At 43.4% G+C, this 25,577-nt stretch overlaps 2 protein-coding genes and 1 pseudogene across 3 annotated transcripts in view; 1 reads left to right on the forward strand and 2 right to left on the reverse strand.

Moving 5' to 3' along the window:
- TAF7L (TATA-box binding protein associated factor 7 like) overlaps positions 1–5,894 on the forward strand; it is a 17,628-nt gene extending 11,734 nt beyond the window's left edge. The window contains exon 12 of the mRNA XM_081125358.1: positions 4,416–5,894. Coding sequence (XP_080981484.1) covers positions 4,416–4,460 — 45 coding nt within the window. The 3' untranslated portion in view covers positions 4,461–5,894. The remainder of the gene's footprint in view (positions 1–4,415) is intronic.
- LOC308550917 (large ribosomal subunit protein uL22 pseudogene) lies at positions 5,023–5,570 on the reverse strand (annotated as a pseudogene). The gene has a single exon. The product of its transcript is annotated as a large ribosomal subunit protein uL22 pseudogene (transcript).
- A 2,199-nt stretch (positions 5,895–8,093) lies between the features above and the next one.
- The window catches only part of DRP2 (dystrophin related protein 2), a 42,587-nt gene continuing 25,103 nt past the window's right edge, over positions 8,094–25,577 (reverse strand). Inside the window, exons 11-23 of the mRNA XM_081126768.1 lie at positions 24,973–25,047; positions 23,841–24,042; positions 23,533–23,618; positions 21,214–21,371; positions 20,727–20,893; positions 19,046–19,157; positions 17,660–17,796; positions 17,279–17,344; positions 16,961–17,026; positions 15,942–16,085; positions 13,960–14,197; positions 12,671–12,791; positions 8,094–12,351 (exon numbers count right to left, since the gene is read on the reverse strand). Coding sequence (XP_080982894.1) covers positions 12,227–12,351; positions 12,671–12,791; positions 13,960–14,197; positions 15,942–16,085; positions 16,961–17,026; positions 17,279–17,344; positions 17,660–17,796; positions 19,046–19,157; positions 20,727–20,893; positions 21,214–21,371; positions 23,533–23,618; positions 23,841–24,042; positions 24,973–25,047 — 1,697 coding nt within the window. The 3' untranslated portion in view covers positions 8,094–12,226. The remainder of the gene's footprint in view (positions 12,352–12,670; positions 12,792–13,959; positions 14,198–15,941; positions 16,086–16,960; positions 17,027–17,278; positions 17,345–17,659; positions 17,797–19,045; positions 19,158–20,726; positions 20,894–21,213; positions 21,372–23,532; positions 23,619–23,840; positions 24,043–24,972; positions 25,048–25,577) is intronic.

A 25,577-nucleotide genomic window follows, 5' to 3' on the forward strand; every position in this document is an offset into this window, starting at 1 on the left:
AGAGGGAGAGAGAGAGAAAGAGACATCGATGTGAGAGACACATCAATTGGTTGCCTCCTGCATGTGCTCCAGGGATCAAACCTGCAACCCAGGTACATGCCCTTGATTGGGAATCAGACCCGAGACCCTTCAGTGAGAGGGCCAAAACTCTAACCACTGAGCAACACCAGCCAGAGTTCCTTGTTTTTTGTTGCTAATCTTCACCTGAAGTTATGCCTTCATTGATTTTAGAAAGAGAGGAAGGGAGAGGGAGAGAGAGAAAGAGAAACATCAATGCGAGAAACATCGATCGGCTGCCTCCTGTACGTGCTCCAACCAGGGATGGAACCCGCAACCTGAGTATGTGCCCTGGCCAGAAATTGAACCTGTGACCCTTTGGTGCACAGGATGATGCTCCAACCAACTGAACCACACCGGCCAGTGCCTGGCTGTTCTTTATAGGAATAGTAGTGGTCAAATCTTCTAAACGAGGGTTGCACATTGGAATAAGGTTTTTGTGAAAATGCACTCATTCAACAGATATTGAATGTCTATTAAGTGAAAAGCCCTGGATGTACACACAGTGCTTTTTAAATTTTATTCTTCAATTACAGTTTACATTCAATATTATTTTGTATTAGTTTCAGATGTACATCATAGTGGTTAGACAACTATATACTTTCACAAAGTGTTCCCCCTGAGATTTCTAGTACCCACCTGGCACCATACGTAGTTGTTAGAATATTATTGACTATGTTCTATGCTGTACTTTACATCCCCATGAGTATTTTGTAACTGCCAATTTGTGCTTCTTAATCCCTTCACCTTGAATAAGACCAATACAACACTTGTCCTCATGGAGCTAACAGTATAGCAGGGAAGACTGACAGTTAACAAATTATACAAATTTAAAGGTGCAAATTGTGAAGAAGTGCTGTGAAGGAGAAAAATTCAGTGGTGCTATTTGAATAAAGAGAGTCTTAATTTAATTGGGGGAGGGGGTGATGATAAGCCTTTCTGAGGAAGTTATATTTAGGCTGAGACCTAACAGATAAGTTCAGGCTAAGAGGGGATGAAGAGCTTCTTGGGTGGAGCATATGCCAGGTCCCACATTGGGAAGGAACTTAGTCTTTTTGAGGACTTCAGGAGTATTTAAAGCAAAGAAGAGAGTGACAACATAAGGTTGGAGAACTAGGCTGAGACCATATTGTATGGTCCCTTGCAGGCCATGATAAGGAAGATGGATTTGAGTCTTAAGTGCAATTGGAAACCCTTGAAGAGTTTTAAGCAGGAGACTCACATTTAATTTAAACTTTTAAAAGGTCACTCTGATTCTTATATGGAGCATGTATTATAGGAGGGCAGGACTAGAAGAGGAAGGCCAATAAGGAGGCTGTGTGGTAGTCTAATAAGAAATGATGGTAACTTGGACTAAGGTTGTGGCAATGGAGATGGAAAGAATATATATATAATTTTAACTGCAATATAAATATTTTGTAACAGCTGTATTGAGATACAATTCACATATCATACAATTCACCCATTTAAAATGTACAATTCAATGGCTTTTAGTATATTCACCAAATTGTGCAACCATTACCACAATCAATTTTAGAACATTTTCATTATCCTCTAAAAAAACCTGTATCCATTAGCATTCGCTTCCCATTTCTTCTGAATCACACCTACCCTCCACCTCTACTTCCTTAGTCTATTTTGCCTAGTCTGGCTATTTCATATAAGAGGAAACATATTCTTTTGTATCTGACTTCTTTCACTTAGCATGTTTTCAAGGTTAGTCCATGTTGTGGCATGTATCAGTACTTTATTTCATTTTATGGCTGAATAATATTCCACTGTATGGATATGCCACATTTTGTTTATCCATTCATCTATTGACAGACATTTGGGTTGTTTTCACACTTTGGCTATCACAAATAACATTGCTATGAACATTCATATGTGAGTGAATACATTTTAAAGATAGAATTGATGTGACCTGGGTCAATTACTGGGTTTTAAGGAGAAGGAAGTATTAAGGATGTGTACCAGATACCTAACTTGAATGACTATTATTTAAAGCCTCAAGAGAGTGAGCAGAGTGGAAAGAGGAGGGCAGTGTGTGGTAAGTGAGGGTAAAGTAACTGTGTAGAAAATGTCTGCTGAGTCCAGCCCTATACTGTTGAGGGTAACAATTTTAAAGAGACTGGAGGTCATATTATGAGGATGGGCTTAGCATTAGGGCTCTTAAGGTAGAGACAATGCTGTCCTCCATCCCCATCCAACAAGGCCAGGGGAATCCTCATGTTCTGTATCTTCCCTTCACCTCAGCAAACCACTTATCCAAGTACTGCTTATAAACAACCATATGAACATTTAATGCCAAGATTGCTTCAGCACCCACTAAACATCTGTGTTTTCGTCAATGTAAGTAGTTAGTATTGGGTGGTGCTATTTTCAACATAGAAAGATAGTCATAAACTTAACTCAGTCGGAGCCTTTGTGTTAGCTCACTTATTTCATGTAGATTTATTGGGTGCCTACTTTTAGCTAGGTTCTGCAGAGGGCTACAAATTGCTTACAACACAGTCTCTGTCTCCAGTGGGGGAGAAATCCATGAGAACGATAGGAATTTAAAGGGCTGAGAGCTCACTTTTGTCCATGGAGATTAGGGAAGACTTCATGGAGAGATGGTGTTGGACTGAGGCCTGAAAAAGTACATAGGGTTTTAATAAGGAGATAGGGAAAGGAGGGCATTCTGTGTAGAAAGTAGCATAAACAAAATGGCTCAGAGGTATTGATGCCAGGCTAAGGAGTTTAGATTTTTGATGTAGGTCATAATAGGCCACAAAAACTTTTTACCTGTGGAGTAAATAATTCAGGAGGATTTCTCTGCCAGCAACATATAGGAGAAATCAGAGGGGAGAAAGACTAGAGGAGGATGTAAGTCATAGAAGGAATCAGAACTCAACAATTGATTAGACTTATAGGACAAAAAGGGGAACACAGAGGAGTTCAAAGCCTGGGTAACTAGAAAATGGTGTGCCACCAAGATAAATGAAGACAACAGGAAGAGGATTATTGGGAGTGGGAGGTGGAGAAGAAGATTAGTTAAGTTGGAAGCACTCTAAAATAAGAGAGTGGAGAGTAGCTCATGCATAGAAATGACCACTGAAGCTGTGGGGATAGATGAGTTAGCCAGGTTGAATGCTCAGCAAGATATCTGAACCTAGGGAAAAAGCTACCTTTAGGGGGTGGTAGGAGAAGAAAGGGCCCACAAAAGAGAAAATTGGAGCAGTCAGTGGTTGTAATCACAGTCAGCATCTGAATGAAAAGAGCCTCTAAATTACTGCAGGTGGCAATTATAGCAGTTTTGGTAGATGGCATGCAGCATAGGATCATTTTGTAATTCTTTTCATTTCACAGAATGAAAATCCACACTGGTATGGAGTGACCTAAACTGAATAATATTCAAAACCCATCTTTGTCCCACAGACAATATACTTCTGAGTGTTACTGGTCACTTTGCCATTTCGAGTAAAAAAAAAAAAAAAATCCTACACCACAAAAGATTCACGGCTTCTGACTTAGAATGCATCAGGATAAGTAGAACACCATCAAGTTCCTGATTGGTCAGGACTCTGTACCAGTTTCCAAGTGTCTCTTAATGTGGCAAATAGCAGCAACTAAGACCTGGTATAAGATCCAGTGTGTTCAATGAGTCAAGAGGCTCTTCCAACTGCCTTACCTTCTAACTCTTTGAATATGGCTACAATGATCCCATCTCCATTGCTCCATTGCTCCTACACTGAGCTGTGACCTCTGTACACTCTTCCCAGAAGTACAAATTCTTAACAACAAGCATATTCAATTTTAAAGCTTCCTTTTGTAAGTTTGTCATAATAAAGGATAGTATCATGGCTGCAGCATTGTGTACACATTCTTTTTTGTTGTTGTTAATCCTCACCCAAGGACATTTTTCCATTGATTTTTTAGAGAGAGTGGAAGAGAGGAAGGAGGGAGGGAGGGAGGGAGGGGGACAGAGAGAGAGAGAGAGAAAAAAAAAACCCATCTACGTGAGAGAGATACATCAATTGGTTGCCTCCTGAAGGCACCCTGAATGGGGCTGGGGATCGAACCTGCAACCCAGGTTCTGTGCTCTCGAAACCCAGGTACGTGCCCTTGACTGGAATCAAATCCGCAACCCTTTGGTGTGTTGGTGTGTGGGCAGATGCTCTAACCACTGAGCAATACCAGCCAGGGCTCTGTATGCATTCTTAACTGTGGCACTGTATTTTGGAACATCACAAGACTAAGATAACCATACAAATGTCAAATTACAGTTCTTTTTTGTTTCATATGAGTAAATTCTGGATCAAGTAGTAGAATTTAGGATTTCAGATTAATTTTTCATGTTTTTCTGCCTCTCCCTACAGATCATTTCCCTACAGGAAAAATTGAAACAGTTTCTGGAGAAGTGAGGAGAGCCTTCAGCTTTGCACACAAACCTCGGATTTCCCATCCAGATTGAAGACTGCATGAAACTGTGTATGTTTCTGTTCATTTCATTGCCTTATGTTGAATCATTTGTATTTGTTTCTCTGAGCCTTTTTTTGCTAATTATATTTGAAGTTTCTAGTAGTGTAGAAAGGGACAGAATGTAAAAAAAGTAGTAGACCTAAGGACCCAACTCAGCTATGGGACTTTCTTTCTCTTTATGAATTTGAGAATTATTTATACTGCTCTGCTCTCTGGTGCCATCAGATGATTCAGCCATGCATGCCAAAGACAGAAAGTCTAGGCCATGCACCTGGTCTGCATATATTTTAGCCTTTCCTTCTGTTTGCTTTATATATTTTCTAAAACATAGAACAAATCAAGTCGTTTCTACCAAGTGCTAAGACTAGCTACAGTGAATTTAAGTGCCTACTTCATGGCAGCTAATGGTAGGTTATATTCTGTCTCTGTTCAGGTAATAGGGGCTGCTTTCTTGTTCAGGGATTTAAAAAAAAAAACTTTATTAGCATTTATTTCATGCTGAATTTACTCTTGGGCCATACAATGTTGTTTCTTCAGTTTCTTCTTCTGGGATGTATTTTCCTTTTGTGCAACCTCTTCCTCTGGTTTAGGAACAATCTGCTATTTTGCAGTAAGGATCCTCTCAATGTGTCAGGGAAAGTTCATGTATGAGTTAATCCACCCATGAGCTCTGTAAATTCTGTGCCGCATCTTGGGAGTTTTTTTCACCTCGATGTGCTCCATGACCAGGTAATCTACATCTAAACCCTTAAGTTCAGCATTACTTTCTGCATTTTTAAGCATGTGCAGCAAAAATTCAGTACTCTTTTTGGGCCACCCACCCTGGGTCCAACCCCACTGTTTGACCTGGGCACACCTACCAACTCCAGTATTGTAACAACGGAATGACACAGTTGCTTCTGTTAAGTGACATTCTTCAGGTACTTGGTAGCTTTTTGAATATGCATATCCTTGATGTCCTGGGAAGTTTCACAAGTGCTCTTAAAGTGAACACAAAGATTTGAACCTCTTGATTTGCATGATTTTGTGGGGTTTTCTGGGTAGTGAATCATTTTCACAGGTCACCTCAGGACATTTAAGGAAAGAGTCAGGGATGATTTCTTGCCACTACAATCTTTGTTCTGCTGTTTAGGACTGTGGTTGTTATTTGCCAGCTAAGGGAATAGTTAGAGCAGAGATGAAATTCCAAGCTGTTCTCCTTATTCTGAGCCTCTTCATCCTAACCCCTATCAGAAAAGGTTAGGAAAGACCAGATGCTTGTGATGCCTGTAAAGACTCCTTTAAAAACTGTGGGTGGATTTGTTTATTCAACTGTATTGTTAAGGGTTTCTACTCTGTATTCTTTAAGCAATAAATAAATTCCTCATTTTAAATGGATTGCTGTCACTTAATTAAACCACTCACATGATGAGTACACTCATATCCTAAAGGAAACTGGAGAGACAAGAAGTAAACTATGATTAGGAAATGTCACAAGATGCTGTCAGTACTGAAGCGCTTTCTAAAGAGCTCTTAGGATAACTCCTAAAAAACTAAGCAAATCATCTCATATTAACCATATAGCATTGGGATTTCGAGAGAGGGTAGAGAGATGTGATTAAAATGGCAGCTTTGCCTGACCGAGCGTGGCTCAGCGGTTGAGCGTTGACCTAGGATCCAGGAGATTGCGGTTTGATTCCCAGTCGGGGCACATGCCTGGGTTGCGGGCTCGATCCCCAGTGTGAGGTGTGCAGGAGGCAGCCGATCAATGACTCATCATTGATGTTTCTATCTCTCTCTCTCCCTCTCCCTTCCTCTCTCTGAAATCAATAAAAATATATATTTAAAAAAATAAAAAAATAAAAAATGGCAGCTTCAATATTTGCATTGAATTATGTTGTAGTGGAATGAACACAAGGTTGGAATCTCAGATCTACTACTCACCTTGGGCAAGTTTCTATACCTCTTAGAGCCTCTATTTCCTTATCTGAAAATTAAGGGTGATAATGTTTATTAAGGGTTTTTGTTTTCTCTGCCACTTTCAGGTGCTCACATTCCAAGTTGAAGTTAGTAAGCCAAAGACAGAGAAGGGGAGGTTGGTATGTATGGGCAGGGCCTATGGAGGAGGGATAAAGATAGAAGGGATGCTGGGAGCTAACTAATGCAGGGAAAAAGTGGGACTAAGGGAGATAGACATGTTAAGGGCAAACAAAATGAAGCCAAGATTAGGAGAGAAGTTAGAGGACAGCTTGAAAACCAAGATGAGATAAAAACAGTTTTCCCCTAGAAACCCAGAATTTAAAAGATGAGAAGAAAGAGAATGAGTAAAAGGAATTGAGTGTCAGAGGCAGTCTCACAAGGAGCTGCTATAAGACCAGTCTCCTTATCTTGAGGGAGACTGCCATTCTGGTGAGGCATGGGATTTTCTGCCTGCCTCCAGCCCCAAAGGGAACATCTGCAGGCCATAAAACTGCTTAGCTGCAGTGCGGAATTGGCTACTCAGCAAAAGGGAATCCCACCATCCATTGCTGTCTCTCTAAATAATATATTGTCTGGATCTATGTGGGTTTCTTGTTTCTTTATCAGCAGACTATGTAAACCCGTTTTACAATTTCTAAGACATTTTTTTTTTTAAAAAGGGAATTTAGAATATCATTAAAAATTGTTTTATACAGATTACATGTTGAAATAATAATATATTGGATATACTGTGTTAAATAAAATATATTATTAAATTTTGTTTCACCTGTTTACTTTTACTTTTTAATATGGCTGCTAGAAAATTTTATTTATTTATTTTAAAATATATTTTCATTGATTTCAGAGAGAGGAAGGAAGAGGGAGAGAGATAGAAACATCAATGATGAGAGTCATTGATCGGCTGCCTCCTGCACGCCCCCTGCTGGGGATCGAGCCCGCAACCTGGGCCTGTGCCCTGACTGGGAATCAGACTGTGATCTCCTGGATCCTAGGCCGATGCTCAACCTCTGAGCCATGCCCAGCCAGGCTAGAAAATTTTAAATTGCATATGTGGCTCACACTATATTTCTATTGGACAGTGCTGTAATAGATTGGTGAAAAAAGAAAAATTGGTGGTAGCAAAGAGGGACTAACAGAGTTTTATTTTGCCAAAAAAATGGCGTTTGTAAAAAAAAATCACCACCAATTATTTACAGGGACATTATATACATATATGTATGTATGTATAATCTAAATCTAAGGGATAGACCTTTAAATTGAATAAATGTAACTTTATAGAAACTTACTGCATTGTTCTTTTTTGTATATTGTTTCAGGCTGGTAAAAAAAAATTCTCAGATTGATGAGGATGGTATTGAAGAACCATTGCCATAGGAGCGCATTCCATGAGGGGATAACTAGCTAATTTGGGTAGGGCTTTGAGAAGCAACCACTCCAGGTAACCGCGGTGGATGCAGCTAGTGGGGGTGTCTTTTTGGTCCAGTAGGTGTTGGACTCATCTGGTAACCTATGTTTTGCAGTGCTTCTGTGGCTTCTTGGCCCACCCTCTCTTCCCACACACAAATAAGGAAGGGTGTGGAATATCAGAGTCAAGGAGAATATATAACCAGAAGAACCAAAATAAACAAATACAAATTTATTCTTTTCAAAGCAGAATTCAAGGGAAAGGGGGAAAGCACCACAGTGAGTGGCAATCAAAGTTAACCAATTTGTTCCCAGCCCTGCCCATTTGTCCCAAACTTTTCTAGACTTATGTGCCACTCTTGCCACATGCCCCAAATCCCTTCCCCAACTCCCATTCTCGTGACCAGTTCTTGCAGCCAGCAAGCAGCATAGCGGGCTTCAGTCTGGCCTCAATACTGCTCTGGGGTCAGCAAGGACATTCAGCAGGTCCCCCTGCTAAATGCAGCAGCTGTGGGAGGAAATGGAGGCTGGGAGCTGAGCCCTGGCCTTGAGCCTTTCCCTCTCCCACAGCCATGAGTGTTAAAAGAGTAAGAAGGAACTGAAATATTCCTTTGTTCCTTGGGCCAGATTTTGGCAGGGAGGCCCAGAGATAGAAGTGCCCTGCTGAGCAGCTAAGTCTCCACAGCCCTAGGGCAAGGCCCCTAGTTTCTCCCCCAGGACTGCTTATCTTAAGGCAGCTACTTTCTTGATTATCTGTCACCTATGTAAAAGAAACTTTGATGAAATTCTTGGTCTGAAACAGTCTCAGAGGCCATGAGCCTACCATTGAGAATTTGTGTTGAAGGAACACTCTAGCTTGAAGCTGGATATGGAGCCCAGGTCCCAAACATACACCTCAGGTAGTACGAGTATTCCTTAAAATGAATCTGGAGGCAAACCATCTCCTAGAATTGGCCTCTGCCTGGCCTCAGGGTTTCTCATTACTGCAAACTACCAACCCAGTTCCTGAAGCAGAGAAACACAAACAGGTTTCTCTGCAAGAAAATATTTCCAAACTTTGGGCTTTGAGGGAAATGGGTACTTGAGAGCCTTGATTTCAACCTTTCCATTCTGGAGGGAAGGGCACAGTTCCTCCTGGGTAGGGCCCTCCCTAGGGAACCATACAATAAACAGCCCGTGCCCAACAGTCAGCCTTCCCTAACAATTTCCCACTCAACATGACTACTCTGCTCTAGCTATAAGCAGAGGCACCCTCAAAAAGGCTTTTTGGTCTCTATCAGATTCTATCGAGAATAAATCGCCTTTCAGTTCTAACTGTTCATTGATACTATTTGACAACAACCCCAGCAAACAAACACTCACCTTCCTTATTACAGATGCTAACCCTGCAAGTCAGACGTTTTCCTCAGGTGGCCTACCCAGCAACTCCCTTCACCACACTTTCAGTTCAGGGTCATAAACTATGCACATCACGCACAATACCTCTAGGAGATACATACATGATAGAAGCCTAATGACATACAACACATCTCAGTAAATCTCACCTTAATTTGGATTCACAGTGCCCAAGGATCCATTTACCTCACTTTAAGCAAAGTGCCTGCACCATCACTGGAGCCTTGAGAAACAGGCATACCTTGGAGATATTGCGGATTTAGTTCTAGACTACCACAATAAAGCGGGCCTCACAATAAAGCGAGTTGTAATCTTTTTGCTGGTTGAGGGTCTTGCTTTCAATTAGTAAAAAAAATAAAATAAAATGCAACATCTGTGAAGTGCAACAGAGCAAAGTGCAATAAAAGGAGGTATGCCTCTACTCACCTTGGGCATTAAGGTAAACACAGGACCACAAAGTCTGAGTAAACCCGTTAGTGAGAATTCAACACTTCACCTGCTGCTTCGGTCCACCTAATGGCACAAATCCTACATAACGAGATCTACATCTTCTCTACCTTGCTTGGCCCACTGCAGTTGCCACAGGCCCACAGCAGCCCTAGATCTCTTCAGTGGAGCGAGAGTTACAGAAAGGATTTTCCAGGACTCCCTTGATAAAAGATTGTTTGATAACATCGTTCCTCTTAGGGCTTAGGCAGCCATAAGCCTCAAAGACCCTGAGCTCTGTTTTATAGCAAATTTCTTCTATCCCATTCCTGCCTATAATCTAGGCCACTACAAATATAGCTTCCCTGCACTCATGGACAGATGCCTAGGCTCTGTGTTTGATGCCCACCTACGACCTGCTTATCATACATCCAGATATCCAAGTTCTCCCACCCAGAGACCTCATGAGCAATAAGGCAGATGTTGTGATGAGGTCAGACACTATGGGCCTCTGGCTTAATGCCCCCTGGTAATTCTAGAAGGAGGTAATCTTAGGCTTTTGGACCCAAGCTGCTGCCCTCTCTCCCATGCAGCAGATAAATCTAGCTTCCCAGCAGTTGTACCTGTTGGCCCACTGCTTGATTATAACACAGCACCCCAAGCATCTCATACCTTCCTGACCTCAGTAGCAACCGCAGCTTTCTTTAAGGCCCTGAACCAGACTTAAACACTGAAAGGGGCTGGAAGATGTACTCTGTGTCTTACCCTGACAAAGGCTATTTGTTAAAACAGCCTTTTTGTTACTTCTTGTCTGCATGGGGTAGGTAAAGCTTGGATTTGCTCTATTTTGGTACCTGAAGTATTATTTAGAGGAGCCCAGGAAAATTCATCCAAGGCCCAGGTCTCAAGGGAACAAGATTTGGAGTGAGTAAAGAGAAGAGAGTGACTTTTCCTGTTACATTCCTCTGTGGCCGCAGGCTTCTGTTGCTTTGGTCCTGAAGATAGCTCAACCCAAACATGAATGGAGAGACATCCTAGGGGAGCAGCCAAGATGTATCTATCTGTTCAACCAGAGGCTTAGGTTAACAAGGAGCAAGGCAGAACATTAACACTTCAAGAGGTATTAGAATTTAATGTGTGAGTGAGGCCAGGGGAGTACTGATATACAGTAGATATGTGGGATATGTATGTATATAAACTTAGGCAAATGAAGTCAATTTCAGGGCTCTAGGTTATAAAGCTCTTTTTGAAAGAAAGCTGCCTAAGTGGGCTCTGACTCTGTTCAAAGTTCCCAAGCTCACTGCCCCCGCCCCTGCTATCTACCCTGAACAGTTTCTGGATAAAGGGATCATGGTATACATTGCCTAGGAAGAGTTAGTTCACTTTGAGGTTTGGGTTCAACTTCCAGAGTTAGAGAGAATAATTTTATGCAAAGGAAGGCCGTGCTGTTGCTCGGATGGAAAGCAGTCAGTGACTCCTAGGAATGGGCCACTATTCAGGGTGGCTTATTGCATCTGCCTTAGGATTAGCTGGGGACAATCAGCCACCTCATCAGGTTCAGTCTAAAAGAAGAAAGGGTGTTGGGCAGTCACACTCTTCCAGGCTAGCGGGTGGCTTCCTCTTCCTCACCCAAGGAGAGCAAGACCCCCTTGCTGAGTAAGCTGCTGTTCCTCCCCCAGGATTGTGAGGGCAGACTCAGAAGAGCCAAGGGTGGCTTCAGCTGGATTTCCAAAGTAACTGAACTGGTCTCTCAAGATGCTGAGGCCTTCAGGAAAAAGGAGGATGGGGGGGGGGGGGGTAGAGAATCTAAGCCCATACATATTTCTTTAATGTTTCCAAATATAAGATGGAAGTAAGACCCAGAATGAACTGTTCCCCTTTTGAGGAAGGTCTTCCAGCAACTGAAGCAGAAGAACTAAAGATGTTTGAGGAGGAAACAACATTTAGGTAACATCAGGATGGCTAGAGATATATGCCCTCGAGCTGAAGTAGTATGATACATGTTGCCCAGATTTTTTTCCAGGGGCACTCTGCTGGAGATGGGGTATCTCGGGGATACCCTTTTACCTCCCTCAGTTGGGCCAGAAAGTAGGGCTAACTCCTGTGGATTCATAATGCTGGGACCTTAGGGTCATTAGGCTTCCCAATCTCCATAATTCCATGGAGAAGGAAAGGAACCAGCAAGCACTGCTTAGCTCTGAAAGGCAGCTTCTCTACTTCCCATCTAAGTGGCCTCCAAGTGCTATTTGCCTGGGCTGCAACAGAAGCATACTTAAAGGACCAGTCTCAAACTTGAGAATTAAAGGGCACATTTCTAGAGTCAGAGGAATTATGCCTCTCCCTTCCCCGGCCCCCACACACCCACCTCACATACCACCAGATCTCTGCTCCTGCCCAGAGCCCAAATAACTCTGGCTGAGAAATGTGGGGCCGGTGGGTACTGGAAAGGTTGGATGAAGACTGAGGAAAGGTTTTGACAGAACCACAAGGGAACTGCAGACTACAGTATGGGGATATGGCTCCATCAAGAGGCCAGCAGTGTGTTGGCAGTCACATCAGAGCTTCGCACACTGGGGAAGGCATGGCGAAGCTTCTCCATAATGTCCTCCAAGCACAGGCTGACATCTTGGCTCTTTGACCCCACATCATCTGTGTTGGGAAAGAGAAATTTGGAAAGGGAACTAGATATTCCTTGATGAGGCCAGGAAGCTCAGATAGGACACCACCAGCTGAGGGGCAAATCCATAGCATTTGTGTCTTACTGGCGCACTGTGTAGTAGATGGCAGGTGCTCAATATACATGTGTAGAATAGACAAATGAATGAATCAGTCAATAAACCAATCATCCCTGATGTTAAGCTCAAAGCCATGAGGAGAAACCAGACACAGCCCTAGCAGAACTGTAGGCAGGAGGTCTGGAGCAGACAAAGCATGGAGGAAGGGGCTGGGAGGGGCTGGGAGAACTCACCTGCAGCCTCAGTGTCTGGAGTAGTCTGTCCCTTCTCCTGGGGGTGACTGCCTTCTGACTGCTGTGGAGAGGAAGCTAAGGACGAGCCTGCAGAGCCATTGCCATCTGATTCTGTGGGTGGCTAGTAAGAGGTAACACATGACTTAAGTGGCTTTGCCTTTCTGATCTTACTTTGACAGATCCTGAGCTTAGAAGGGACCTTAGAGACTTCATGCCCATCCCTTTGGCCTTGGACTTCAAGAAACTTTGGTAGTGCCCCAAACAGTGCTCCCCCTTGAGGAAACTTCTTAAAATATTCAATTACCAATTACCTTCCTCCTTCAACAACATCTGTCAAAGTCTCCCAGTTCTTATAAGAATGACATTGTACCTAAAGGTCTCTTGCTGTTATGTCAGCTATAATTAAGCTGTTCAGAACCCAATTCTCTCTAGAAATGTAGAGTTTCACACCTGATCTCAGTTCATAACATATATGTTAGAGACGACCAGGCATCTAGAAGCCATCCCTGGGAGGGTCTGGGGAAGAGGCAGGGAGTGGTATAACTTGGTACATATAATGACAATAGGTAACATTTATCAAGTGTTTACTATATTCCTGGCATTGTGCTAAATTATTTAAATGCATTATCTCATTTTATGTTCACCACAATTCCATGAAGTTTGTATATTATTATCCCTGTTTGACAGATGAGGGTACTGGGAATTAGTGAAGCTAAGTAGCTTTGCTAACACCCCTCAGTCACTAATTGGCAGAGCCACATTCAAACACAAGGTGGTCTGACTCCAGAGCTATACTATATCATATACACTATCTCTCAAAGAAGAAAGGGACAAAAAGTAATAAAAGCTTCCTTCACAGAAAAAACTTTTCTCTTGCCAAGCATTTCCAAACTTGCTCCTTTCCGGCAAACATAAGAGCAAAATCAGTTTTGGATGATTCTTTGAACTTTGTTCTTTCAATGCCGGGTTCAAATGAGTTATAGGGAAGTGAGCTCTCAGAAGTTCTCCCTCTGCCCCAGGTACCACAGTGGTTTGAAAGTAACACACAAGGATGGAGTGAAAGCTAGATGGAAGAGAATTGGCCAAGCAATGCGACATACCAGGCCCTTTGAAAGAAGGGGGAAGGGCCCCCTTCCCCAATTGACAGCCCAGTTCTCTTCTGAAGGTCATCTAATAGCCATGGCCAAGAAGCTCCTTCTTTACTCCATGTTGTCACTTATCTACTCCCTGATCCCCATTTCTACCCCCTGTAGGGGCTGCTCTGGCCTTTCCCCTGGCTTCAGCCTCACCTGCAGGAGCAGGTCCCTTAAGCGCTGCAGCTGGGACTCTAGCTGCTTGTTGTGGTCTTCAAGGATCTGCATGCGTGTCTCCAGGCGGCTCTTGTGCTGCCGAAGGATCCGGGCCTCAGCCAGAAGCTCCTCATTTTGGTGGTCCTGTGCCACCTCAGTAGAGCCCTCAGCCAGGGTGGGTGCCTCAGCAGCCTCCTCATGCTGCCACTTCAGGCGCCTCAGTTCTCCCTGGAGAATCCTGCCAAGGACAAAGAAGCCAAGACATATGGCCCTAATGAGGTTCTGACTGTGCCAAATGACCCTCATATCTAGGTGTGAGCAATCCCTTGGCTGTTCCATCCTCACCCCTATCCCAGCCTTGTTCTTGCTTGAATGGCCATATACACTTCCTCTCTAGCACATATGTCATTTACTCTGCCATCCTTGGGCCTCAGAGCAGAGAGAGCTGACATTTCACATAACAAATATCTCAGGGTTTTAATGTGCTGCTTTGGGGATTAATTCTGCCCTTAAAATCAGGCAGAAACACAGTCTGCAAAAAAATATGAGGCATTAGGGCCACTGATTCACCTAATCCATTTTTAAATATTTAGAAAACATAACATAAACAAAATATCACCCATCTTGTCTCTCTGTCATCTACCCTCCTCTTTGGCCTACTTTGAACACCCATGTTGAGTCATCAAGAGAACAGATTCCAAAGAGATGGTCTACTTTGGGGATGTTACTTTTTTTTCCAAGAGAATTACTCTCTCCCCATTGTTTCCCAGGGCCTGCCCACTGCTGCTCTAATGCAGTGCTTCTCAAACTATCCATAGTGAAGACTTATCAGGGTGATCACTTTGTAAGTTACATAAATTTCTAATCACTATGCTGTATATCTGAAACTAATATAATATCTTGCCAACTTTAATTGGAAAAATTTTAAAAGAACTATCCATAGTGAAATACCAGGGGGATTTTTCAATCCATTGTGGACTAATATGTGGTCTGAATGTACATGGCTAGTACAAAGCTCACACCACACATGACTTGCTGCACAAGTTCAACAAGAGCCAAACTGGTCTATACCCTTTTCAATGAAGACAAGTACACTAATTATGTGCTGGGATGTCACGGCAATGTCAAATTACTCTAAGTTTCTAAAAATTTACTCTTTATTTCTTTATTTATCTTATTTTGAACTAGTAACAAACACCTGGCAGACTGGTCCTGTTCTAAGGACTTGCTAATACAAGTATACTCTGTGGGCCCATGGCATGGGCACATCCTGGGAGCTGGTTAGAAATATAAGAACTCAGGCCCCAACCCAGACCTGTGAATCAAAATCTGCATCTTACTGAGCTTCCCAAGTGATTTGTATGTTCACTACTGTTTGCAAAGCACTGTTCTGAGAGGTACTATGGATTCTATTGCATGCCCCCAAAGTGGCTTGGACCCTCCTCAGGCCCTGGTTGCCATCAGTACTTTATGGAATCAATGCCATTCCTGTCATCTTCTTCACCTTTGCTCTTCGAGTCCTCAAATATGCTATGCAGTGCCACCTTCTTCTTCTTATATTACTTTAACTAAGTACTAAGTATCTCTTCCTATTCCAACCCTGAAAATTCCTTGACTGCAGAGACATGTATACTATTCTGTATTCTCTGGGTTTGCATTCTTTCTGCTTGCATTTAGTGGGTACTTAAAAATATTTGGGTTGAGTTAAAGGGATTCAAATAATTGCTAGAATAGCTATCATTTTTTGAATACTTACTCTAAGCAAGGCACTGGTTAACACATTATATGCCTGATCATTTGATCTTCCCAAGTGCCTCTAAGAGAGAGCTACTATTACCAGCATCCCCATTTTACAGATGAGGAAATGGAAAATCACAGAATATAACTTGTTTGAGACCATATAGCTAGGATGTGGAAGTGCCAGGACTTGCAAGATGTCTGACTCTAGAACCCACATGGATCTGTGCCATCGCCACACCCACCGGTTCTCATCCTCTAAGTGGGCCAGAATCTTCTCTAGCTGCCCTTTGCTTTCTGTAGCCATGCTGCACGGAGCCTGCTGTCCAAAGCCTGGCTCCCGGTCTGTAATGGGGCTGGAGTGCCGCAGCAGGTACTGGTCCTCGTCTCTGCATGGGTGTGGGGAGAGAAAAAGAAATGGCCAGGCATTGAACCAAGAAACAGCTCAGGGCATGAGTTACCAGCTCCCAGCTCAGGCCTCAGGAGATGCATGCTGGAAGATTCACTTCTAAGTCATACAGAGAGGGAAAGGCTATGTATTTAGGCTTAAGAAGAATGAAAGTATTCAAAGGTGGCAGAGGTCATGGTTGAGTGTATACTAGGAGAGAGTGTTTTCAGTATGCTGGGACTTCTGGGTTCTACTTAAAGTCCCCTGGGAAATGATTCCCAGTTTGTGCTATTCTTCTACCCCACCTTCCCTTCACTTCCCCATCCCCAGGGGGATCACTGTCTGCCTGAGCCCTGGTCAGAGCCAGATTGATCCATGTAGCTAGCAGCTCCCAGGCCTTCTGAGCAGGCCAGATACCTCCCTAGAGATGAAGGGTCCGTTCTTGGGGCTTTAACACCAAGGAGTCTCTCTGGCCACACTTTGGTCACATCCCTGGTGTCTCCCAGGGTTGCTGTGGCACTATCTGGGGCTTTGGCATCCTGAACATAATTTAATGGCTCATTTCTGCAAAGTTAGGTGAGAGCATATTCTTCTTCCCTCAAAGCTGGGCACAGAAGAATGGGATCTTGCAACAGAAAAGGATCTGGGCAGATGGCAGGGAAGTAGTGCATCATTCATTCCCCCCACTCAGTTGATAGAGAGCAGACTGTTTCTCTTACTAAACTCTGTGCCCAGAAAGCAGCCTTCCTTAGGATATCAACGACCTAACTCCCATACCACCTCCCTTGAGGATATACCCTTCCCAAATAAATGGTGGCAGAAGGGTCTTAAAGAGAGATAGTTATTCCTGGAAAAGAAGCAGCTGTGAAAACTCACATGCTGTCATCTGGGGACAGGCTGTCATTAAAGAAGGAGCAATTTTGATTTTCCATCTCAGCAAGCCTGGGGAAAAAGAGCAGGAACAGAATGGAAAACAGGATGTGGGGCCTGCTTTCATCTCAAGGACTCTAATCCCACAATAGAATGATCAGCTTTGGGGGCTGTCCCAACCACACCTAAGTGTTGGGCCTTGTTGGCTGCCACATACCCCACTGTGAACGTTCCCCTGGCCCTAACTCCTTTCTCTTTGCCCCAGTTGAAAACCCCTTCCCCATGAGACTCCGTACAATCCCTGTCCCCCAAACCTGGTGGTACCTGCTGGCGAAATGCTCAATGCGGGAGTGTGTGTCAGCATGTGGCAACCTCGGGGAAGAAGCCGGCCTAGAAGAAAGCAGCAGACTCAGAGGACCAAAGACTGGGCAGCTGGGCAGCCTGTTTCTTCACCAACACCTTCCTTGCCCCCCTGCCCCAACCAAATTAGTGAGATAGGCAAGAGTTTATGGGAACAGGATACAGAGACTGGATTTACAGGGTCTAGTTCTCAGGCCAGATTCCTAGACAGGCTCAAGTTGAACTGCCCTGTCACTAGTTGGGTTTGCTCTGGAACACTCCCCTAGCCCACATGGCACTCAGCCCCTTCATATACCCAAACTCAGTGAGGCTGCCCACAGCTCCTGCCCAGCCACTGGTACTCACGTTTCACTGTAGTCAGACTCCAGCACTGATTGCACAGGCAGATAACCTCGCTGAGGGTGTTTGCTGAAGTAATGCTTTGATCGGAATTTGTTCTTTAAGGTTGTGGCAAAGTCCCTCATGTTCTCACTGGATGTGGTCTGAGGGGAAACAGGGTAGAGGGACTCACCTTAAAGGTTTTCGGATATGATGCGGTAGGTGTGGCTGCTCCCCTAGAGCAGGGAATGTGACTGGTCTTCCACTTTTGTTCAAGCCTACCACATCCCACTCCTAGTAAAAGGTCTAGAAGGACACATGCCAAACTGTGAACACTGGTTGTCTCTGAGAATTTGGACCGGAGGGGTGGGGACCAGGCTGAAGAGAGAGGAGGACTTTCATTTTATACTTTAAACACCTCTATATAATTAGAATCTTTTATAATGAGCATATATTTGTTAACTTTAAAAATATGATTTATATAAATTCTAGGGACATAGATGAGCAGGAGATAGAGGATTACCAGTCTATCATCTTGAGCTAGTTTGCTGTGTATGACTTTTATGTTTACTTTAAAGTAATAAAACAAAAATAAAGAGCAAGGTCCCTGCTCCCACTGGGTCGCATATGTTTCCGTGCCAACAGAATTTGGAGATTACAGCTTGGAGAGATGGGTTGTAGGGAAACAGGTTGAAAAATGAGGAAATACGGTGGGAGATAGCAGTGGGGGGAACTGGGCTTTGGGGGTATCTGTGGGACAGAACAGGATAAAGGAGTTAAGAGAGCAGAGTCAGCTCAGGCAGCTAAGTCTGGAGCTGTGGATCCTGAGGACAGCAGAGGAGAAATTGTGTGGCTGGAGTTCAAGGATGCTGACCAATCTGGGCTCAGGTAGCTATGAAGGGCACGGTTTTCAATGAAAACCAAGTGAGTTGGGGACCCAGGTAAAGAACATACCCCTTCCCCCCTCAAGAGACTGAGCAATTAATTTGAGGACAAACTTTTGTATTGACTAGAGGGATGGAAGCAATGACAAAGTAGCAGGTGAAGATCAGGTGACAGGAGCAATATAGAAAACTAGGCAGGAAAAACTAAAGTGAGCAACAGAAGGCTTGTTGCCCAGAATTTTATTACTCTCTCTATTGTTTCCTGAAAATTCTCTCTGAAGGAAAACAGTGAGTGCCTTTTAAATGCCTGAAAGTGTCCTAGGCTCCCGTACCCAGCTGCGGCCCTGGTGAAGGAGAAGCTCTGCTGAAAGAACAGAGGCCTGAATCCCCCAAACTGGTGAATCATCAGGACTGTTGGGAGTATGCCCCAGAGGAGAGCAGAATAGTTAGCTAGTGCTTGGCCAAGTAGATCAAGGGCCCAGAATCTGAGAGCTATCTCCCCCTCCTGCTTGGCCCTGAGGTTCCATACCGGGGTGTAATACTCCATGATGGGGTAGTGCAGCTTGTTGCCTTTGCTGGCCCTGCCTGTCAAGAAGCAGGTCTGGCAGATGTCCACGTTAAATTGTTTCAGACTCCGGTACCTTGGGGGAGAGGAGAGGTTGTAGGACAGAGGATCCAATGGACTACAGTGATCTCTCTATTCCACTAACATCCAAATATACACACACATCATGGGGCATGGGGCATGAAGCCATAATGTGATCTACCTCTTATACATAGCAGTGGCTGAGTCCGTACTAAATGATTAGCTTTATTCTAGAGAACATAAGTCTCCATGAAATCACAGGCTTAGACTCCTAGGAAGTGTGGGAAATAGCATTGTCTCACCATCTTATTTGAAAGGAAGGGGGTGCAGGTATAAATCACTCACGACAGCAAATAGTTTTCTAAACAAGGATCTCCCCAAAGGGTCCAGCCTCACAAGTACCACCACCTACGTTGGAGAACTTATTCTTCCAATATGAAGGCCACTTATTCTACCAGCCCTAGGTAAGTTGACTAAAAGTTATTTCCAAAAGTTTTTTTAATAATAACTCTGTTATTACCCAATATAGACTAGCCCTTCAGATTCAGTTCCAAAGCCTGGCTGAGCTGCACAGAATGGTGAAATGCTGAGACTTAAAGAAGTCAGAGGATCTAACATCTGGTCTGGGATCTACACTAACCAGCTGTGTGAACTTTGGCAAGTCACATTCCACCTCTTTGCTGATTTGCTTATAAAAAAACACACAGGATGGTTGTGAAGAGAGTGTTTGTTAGTGTTTTAAAAAGTTAAAAAATTGAGCATTGTATGACGAAAGCCAATTTCCAGATAGTGGCTACCTTTGTGGGAGGAGAGTGGGAATGTAATCAGGGGAACTTCAAATGTATTGTAATAATGTTTTATTTCTTAAGCTTGGTGGTGGGTATGAGCTGTGGGATGCTGGAGCTGGATCACAACAGCTCACAAGAGCCAAATGTTAATATTTCAGGGATTTTCCAAGCTGGTTGTTAAATACAGCCATTATTTAAACAATAAATTATATAAACTCACAATTAAGTAAATAATATTAAACACTGAAGTAATAAATACTCAGAATTCATGAGGTTGTTTATGTCTATTGGATCTGCATGGTGGAAATACTATAAATACTGTGCAACTGCGCATCTCTCCCCAACCTCCTGTGGGTAGCCAGACATCGGCCACAGTGGGAGTATTTACATCATGGAAATTAGCAAATGCTACAAATTAGGTTTCTTTCTGGCTTTCTGGAGAGTTGGTTGTGAACCATTTGCCAGCATACCATTTAGTACATAGATGTTCTTATGTCAGGATGCTGGGGCTTATGGGTTCTACTTAATGTTCCCTGGGAAACCACAAGCAAATTACTTCACTTTCTGTGCTGTTCCCTCACCCACACCCTTTGGCTTCTCTATACATTTTTGTGGGTCTGGAATATTTCATAATATAACTAAAACAAAAGAAAATATTTCCAATTTTTGAAAAGTTAAACATTCTGCAATAGAAAGAATTACAACAAAGTATAACAATGTACAATAGATTAGCTCTTATTATGTAATTATGCAATACATTTTTTGTAATATGCGATTTATTTGCAACTTGGCCTATTTACAATTATTATCATTCCACCAGGTATTGTTTCCCCTACCTGAAGCCCTTGATGGGGCACTGCCTACAGATAGAACACTTGGTCTGATGCTTCACTTGCTCAGCAATGGTAACCCGATGCAGAACAGCCAGCCACACCATGGATTGGGGCTCCAAGTTGACCCATTCCAAGAACTGTGAAGCTTCAATAACTGGCTTCCCAGTGCTCTAGAGAAACAAAAAGCCCAATGGCAATGACTGAGGCCCAAAGTGTCTTGTCCCTAGAATGATAGCCCTCAGAGGAGCAGGAGAACTAGCAAGGCCTGGGTTGGCCTATTCTCCAGAGGTGTCTACCTCTGTCCTGTTCTAGTAGAACTGGCACCCTTTGTGGCAGGACTCTGGCCTTAAAAACCCAGTTGTTCCATCCCAACAAACTCCCTTATATCTGAGTAGTTCATATCAAAAGACTAGCTCTTAGTCTTCCCTCCCTTCTTCCCACCCTTTTTCCCATCATCCCTCCCTTCCACCCTCCCCAGTTCCATACTCACAAAACGGAAGCAACTACGGACACTGGGCTCCACATTGCTGCCCCCAAAGGCTGCCACTTCCCCCAGCTGACGGGGCACCTGAATGGCCTCATGGAGCAGGACACCAAGGTGGCGTTGGTCACACTGGCTGCCTGAGTTGGCTACTTGGCTGAAGAGGTCTGCTGGCCCCACCATAAGTCATAACCAACCCCGATGCAGGAATGGCCAGAAAATGGAACAAGGAGAGAGCAGAAAAAGAAGACAGGGAAAGAGCACATGGACTTAGCTAATGACTTTTGAAACTGGAACACCTAGAGGTCCATCCCTGACCTTCTAGAAGCCCAAGAGTTCTAAAAAGAGCATTATCTGGGTTCAAAGAGAAAAACTGAGACAGATTCAAAAGAAAGGACATTAGAAAGAGATGATAGAGAGATGAAGACAGAGAGCAAGGTATGTGTGAGAGCAGTGCCAGACACAGATATAACATTGGGCAGATTCTCAAGAATCAAGATGAGGGGGTATGGGGCTCAGGGGTGCCTGAACATGAGCCACAGCTAGTCTACCCTGTCCCATCCTAGCTTATGTAGTCTGATACTATAGTATTCTCTCAATTATCCACATAAATGGAAAGAAACACTGGCATGGGTAATCCAAAAAGAGGGGATAGCCCGGCCGGGCGTGGCTCAGCGGTTGAGCGTCGACCTAGGATCCAGGCTATCGGGGCTCGATTCCCGGTCAGGGCACATGCCCAGTTGTGGGTTTGATCAATGACTCTCTCATCATTGATGTTTCTATCTCTCTCTCTCCCTCTCCTTTCCTCTCTCTCAAATCAATAAAGATATATTTAAAAAAAAAAAAAAAGAGGGGATAATTAAAAGCATTTGATCATCTAAGAATGATTTCTAAGTGATTGTGGAATGGACTGTGATACTTATATTTGAATATGAGCTATATCTGCCCTTGTGGGAACTCTTTCACCCCACCCTAACCTTAGAAAACCTCCTCTAGAGTTTCTTGTCTGTCTGCTTCATATGTCACCTAAGGGTTAGAAAACACAAAAACATGGAAGACAGAGGTCCTGGGTTTTAGTAATGGATCCATTACTGACTAGCTTGTAGAACCTTAGGTAAGTCATGAACCTCTTGCTGCAGTTTCCCTACTTGTAAATTGAAGAGAAATAATCATTGCCCACCCTATCTCAAAGGAATGTTGGGAGAAATAAATAATATTATAGCTATAAACATGCTCTGAAATGTTTCCTTCCTTGTAAAGTTTTCCTAGGCAGCTGTCATTTCTCTTCTGTGATCTGATATAGTACATATCCTTTGCCATTCTGATAGTCTAACACTGTAAAAACTGCTTTCTGTGTACTGTCTCTTCCTCTGTACTGTAAACCACTTGAGGCAGGGACTATGTCAAAATGAACCTAGTACTCACCACATTTAGCACAGTGGTTAACACATGTTAAGCACCTGACAATTAAGGATACTACTGTAGAATGGTACAAAGTACTGTACAAAAGATGAAGGATGGAGGGGAAAGCAAAGAGAGGTGATACACCAAAGATGTTAAAAACTACAGAATTATATACTGTACACTGCCCAGTAATAGGGAATTATTGCACCCTGCCCATGTAATCACATGGGAAATCTCCCGTAGAATGTGTGGTATGACTTGAGCTCCATGCTAGAGAGGGCTAAACCCGATAGGCCGTGGGGAAGTAGAACTAGAAAGTCTGGGCTCTGGGTACCCCAGGATGCTAACTCAGATCCTGGTAAAGTAATTACATCAGATTAGAAGAAACCAAACTTATTGGAGTAACACTGGGAATAAAAACAGGCCTTAAAGCCCAGTCAGCATGGCTCAGTGGCTGAGCATCAACCCATGAACCTGGAGGTCTTATACCCTTCCCTCCTCCCACCACACCTCTCCCTCCACTCTACTCCACTTTCAGACCTGGAGGTCAAGGTTAGATTCCAGGTCAGGGCACACGCCTAGGTTGCAGGCTCCATCCCCAGTCAAGGGGTGTGCGGGAGGCAGCCGATTAATGACTCCTATCATTGATGTTTCTATTTCTCTCTCCCTCTCCCTTCCTCTCTCTGAAATAAATAAAAGCATATTAAAAACAAACAAACACAAAAACAGGCCTTAAACCCATCTTGGCCTTTGGCTATTGTGGGTTCTTCACAATAGCCTAGACCAGGAAGTATCACAAGGTAGCCTGAGTAGCCTTCTGCTGAGTCAGAAGACCTACCTTCTGCTTATCTTATACCCTTCCCTCCTCCCACCACACCTCTCCCTCCACCTTACTCCACTTTCAGTCTTTGGAGTTGTACTCACACTCCAGTTTTTCCTTCACTTCCGTGCCACACAGGCATGCAATGCCGGTCTTAAAAGACAATGCCCGCATCTTTCCACTGCGACCACTAGGTTTAAAAGAAGAGACTGAGAACATGAATATATGTACAGGGTTAACATCTTGGCAGTCATTTCCTTCACAGAGTTGACCTTAGCAGTGCTCTGTGCCAACCATGCTCCAAGCTGAGTTGGGTCCAAGTCCACCATGGGATCAACCCCTTCCCACCAGGCTCACTACAGATACCCCATTGAATTTCATCCTGGAGGCTGTTAGGGCTCCAAGCCCTTACCTATCAAAAACATTAAGGAGCCAGTTGAGGCTCATGTCCACACAGAGTGGCACGTTGACAAGGATGCCTCTTTCCTCCTCCAGCCGTTCATATAAGGCAGTCAGGCAGTGAATGACCTCCACCACGTCCATCACCTGCTCACTGGCCTGAAGATCATGCTCATTAAAGATCTCCAAAGCTGTGGTTAAAGTTACCAGGTCCACTAAGAAAGAAAAGAGAGAAGGAGAAAATATAGCCAAAAGAGGAATCCTAGGGGCTAGACAAGGAGGTAAGGCCACCAGCCTCACCAAATTTGACTCAATCTCCAGAGAAACCATTTGTAAGTATGATACAAACTTGCCCTTTACCAATACACTCATCCCAAGGAAGGGGAAAGCAGCAGCAAAAGGCCCCCTAAATTTAACCTAAAATGTTTCTATACCCATATGTTCTTTGACATCAGTTTCAAGAAGATGGTGAGATGGGAGTGAACTCACCTCCTTTGTTGGACAAATCCTATTTTAAATTTCTCTGTCTTTACACATACTTCAACTGCAAATAAGTTTGTTCATAGACCTTGTTCTGAGAAGGTAGTCACCAGTTATGAAGGCTCAGGTGTGCCTGAGTAAGTGTGACATACTTCAGGAGGAGTTTATAATTACCCCCAATGTTGGAAGCAGCCTAGTGAGACAAGCCAGAAAGACTGACTAACAGTGTCTCTGAGAAAGGCCAGAAAGCACATTATATCTACAGCCATGTTGTCCCCTAACCACTGGCATATGTTTCAACAGATCTGTTATATCCAATAACCCCTAGACAGCAAAAGAACATAAGCCACTAGTGGCTCCAAATCATTAGCTAGGATACTTCCTTCCATAAAACAGTTGCTTGATTATCCATGTTGGACAGGGAAGAAGGGACAAGGAAGAGGATAGCTGTGCATTAATTTGGAAACAAGTCTGGGGTTTCGGGAGAATAGAAGGGCCCTGGAAAGAGCAGGTGCCCACAGCCAGCATATCCCAGTCTTTGTAAAGTTCCCACCAAGCCAATCAACAATCCTGCCCAAGGTGGGATGAATGTGGGAAACAGTCAACAGATGAGGAAAAGAAAGAGTGGGAGGAAGGCCATAAGGGAAGTGTGATGGGAGACTTACAGCGCAGTGCCTTCTGGACTCTGCGTAGCTTCATGGCAGTGCGGTAGGCTGAGAACTTAATGTTGTTCAGATCAGCTGAAAATAATGTAAAGAGACCCACTCAGATCAGGGAAATGCAAATTAAAACCACAACAAGCACCATTATACACCCACCAGACTGGCAAAAGATAAAAGTCTGACCATAGCAAGTGTTAACAAAGATGTGGATGAATAACTGCCTGTGGAAGTATAAACTGGTACAATCACCTTGGACACAATGTAGTATTGCCCAGTAAAATTGAATGTTCAGGTATGCTACAACCCAGCCAGTTATATATCCAGATCAGTGATTTTCAAATGTTTTTTGACCAGGACACATAGTGAGAAATTCATTTTACATCATAGTCCAATATACATACACTCATGTGAGCATGTATAAATAACTGAATCAAACATTTCAGGAAACAATACCTTACTATATATTATAAAGTAAAAACATAAAATTTATATAAAATATGACTCTTGCTAAAGATCTGTTGCACTTTCTTTCATATTTCCTAGTCTATTTCAATTTTTAAAATGCTTATTATAACACTGAAACAATGTTAGACCTGTAGTCTGAAAAA

Source organism: Miniopterus schreibersii (genome assembly GCF_964146895.1).
Source record: "Miniopterus schreibersii genome assembly, chromosome: X".
Taxonomy (NCBI): Eukaryota; Metazoa; Chordata; class Mammalia; order Chiroptera; family Miniopteridae; genus Miniopterus; species Miniopterus schreibersii.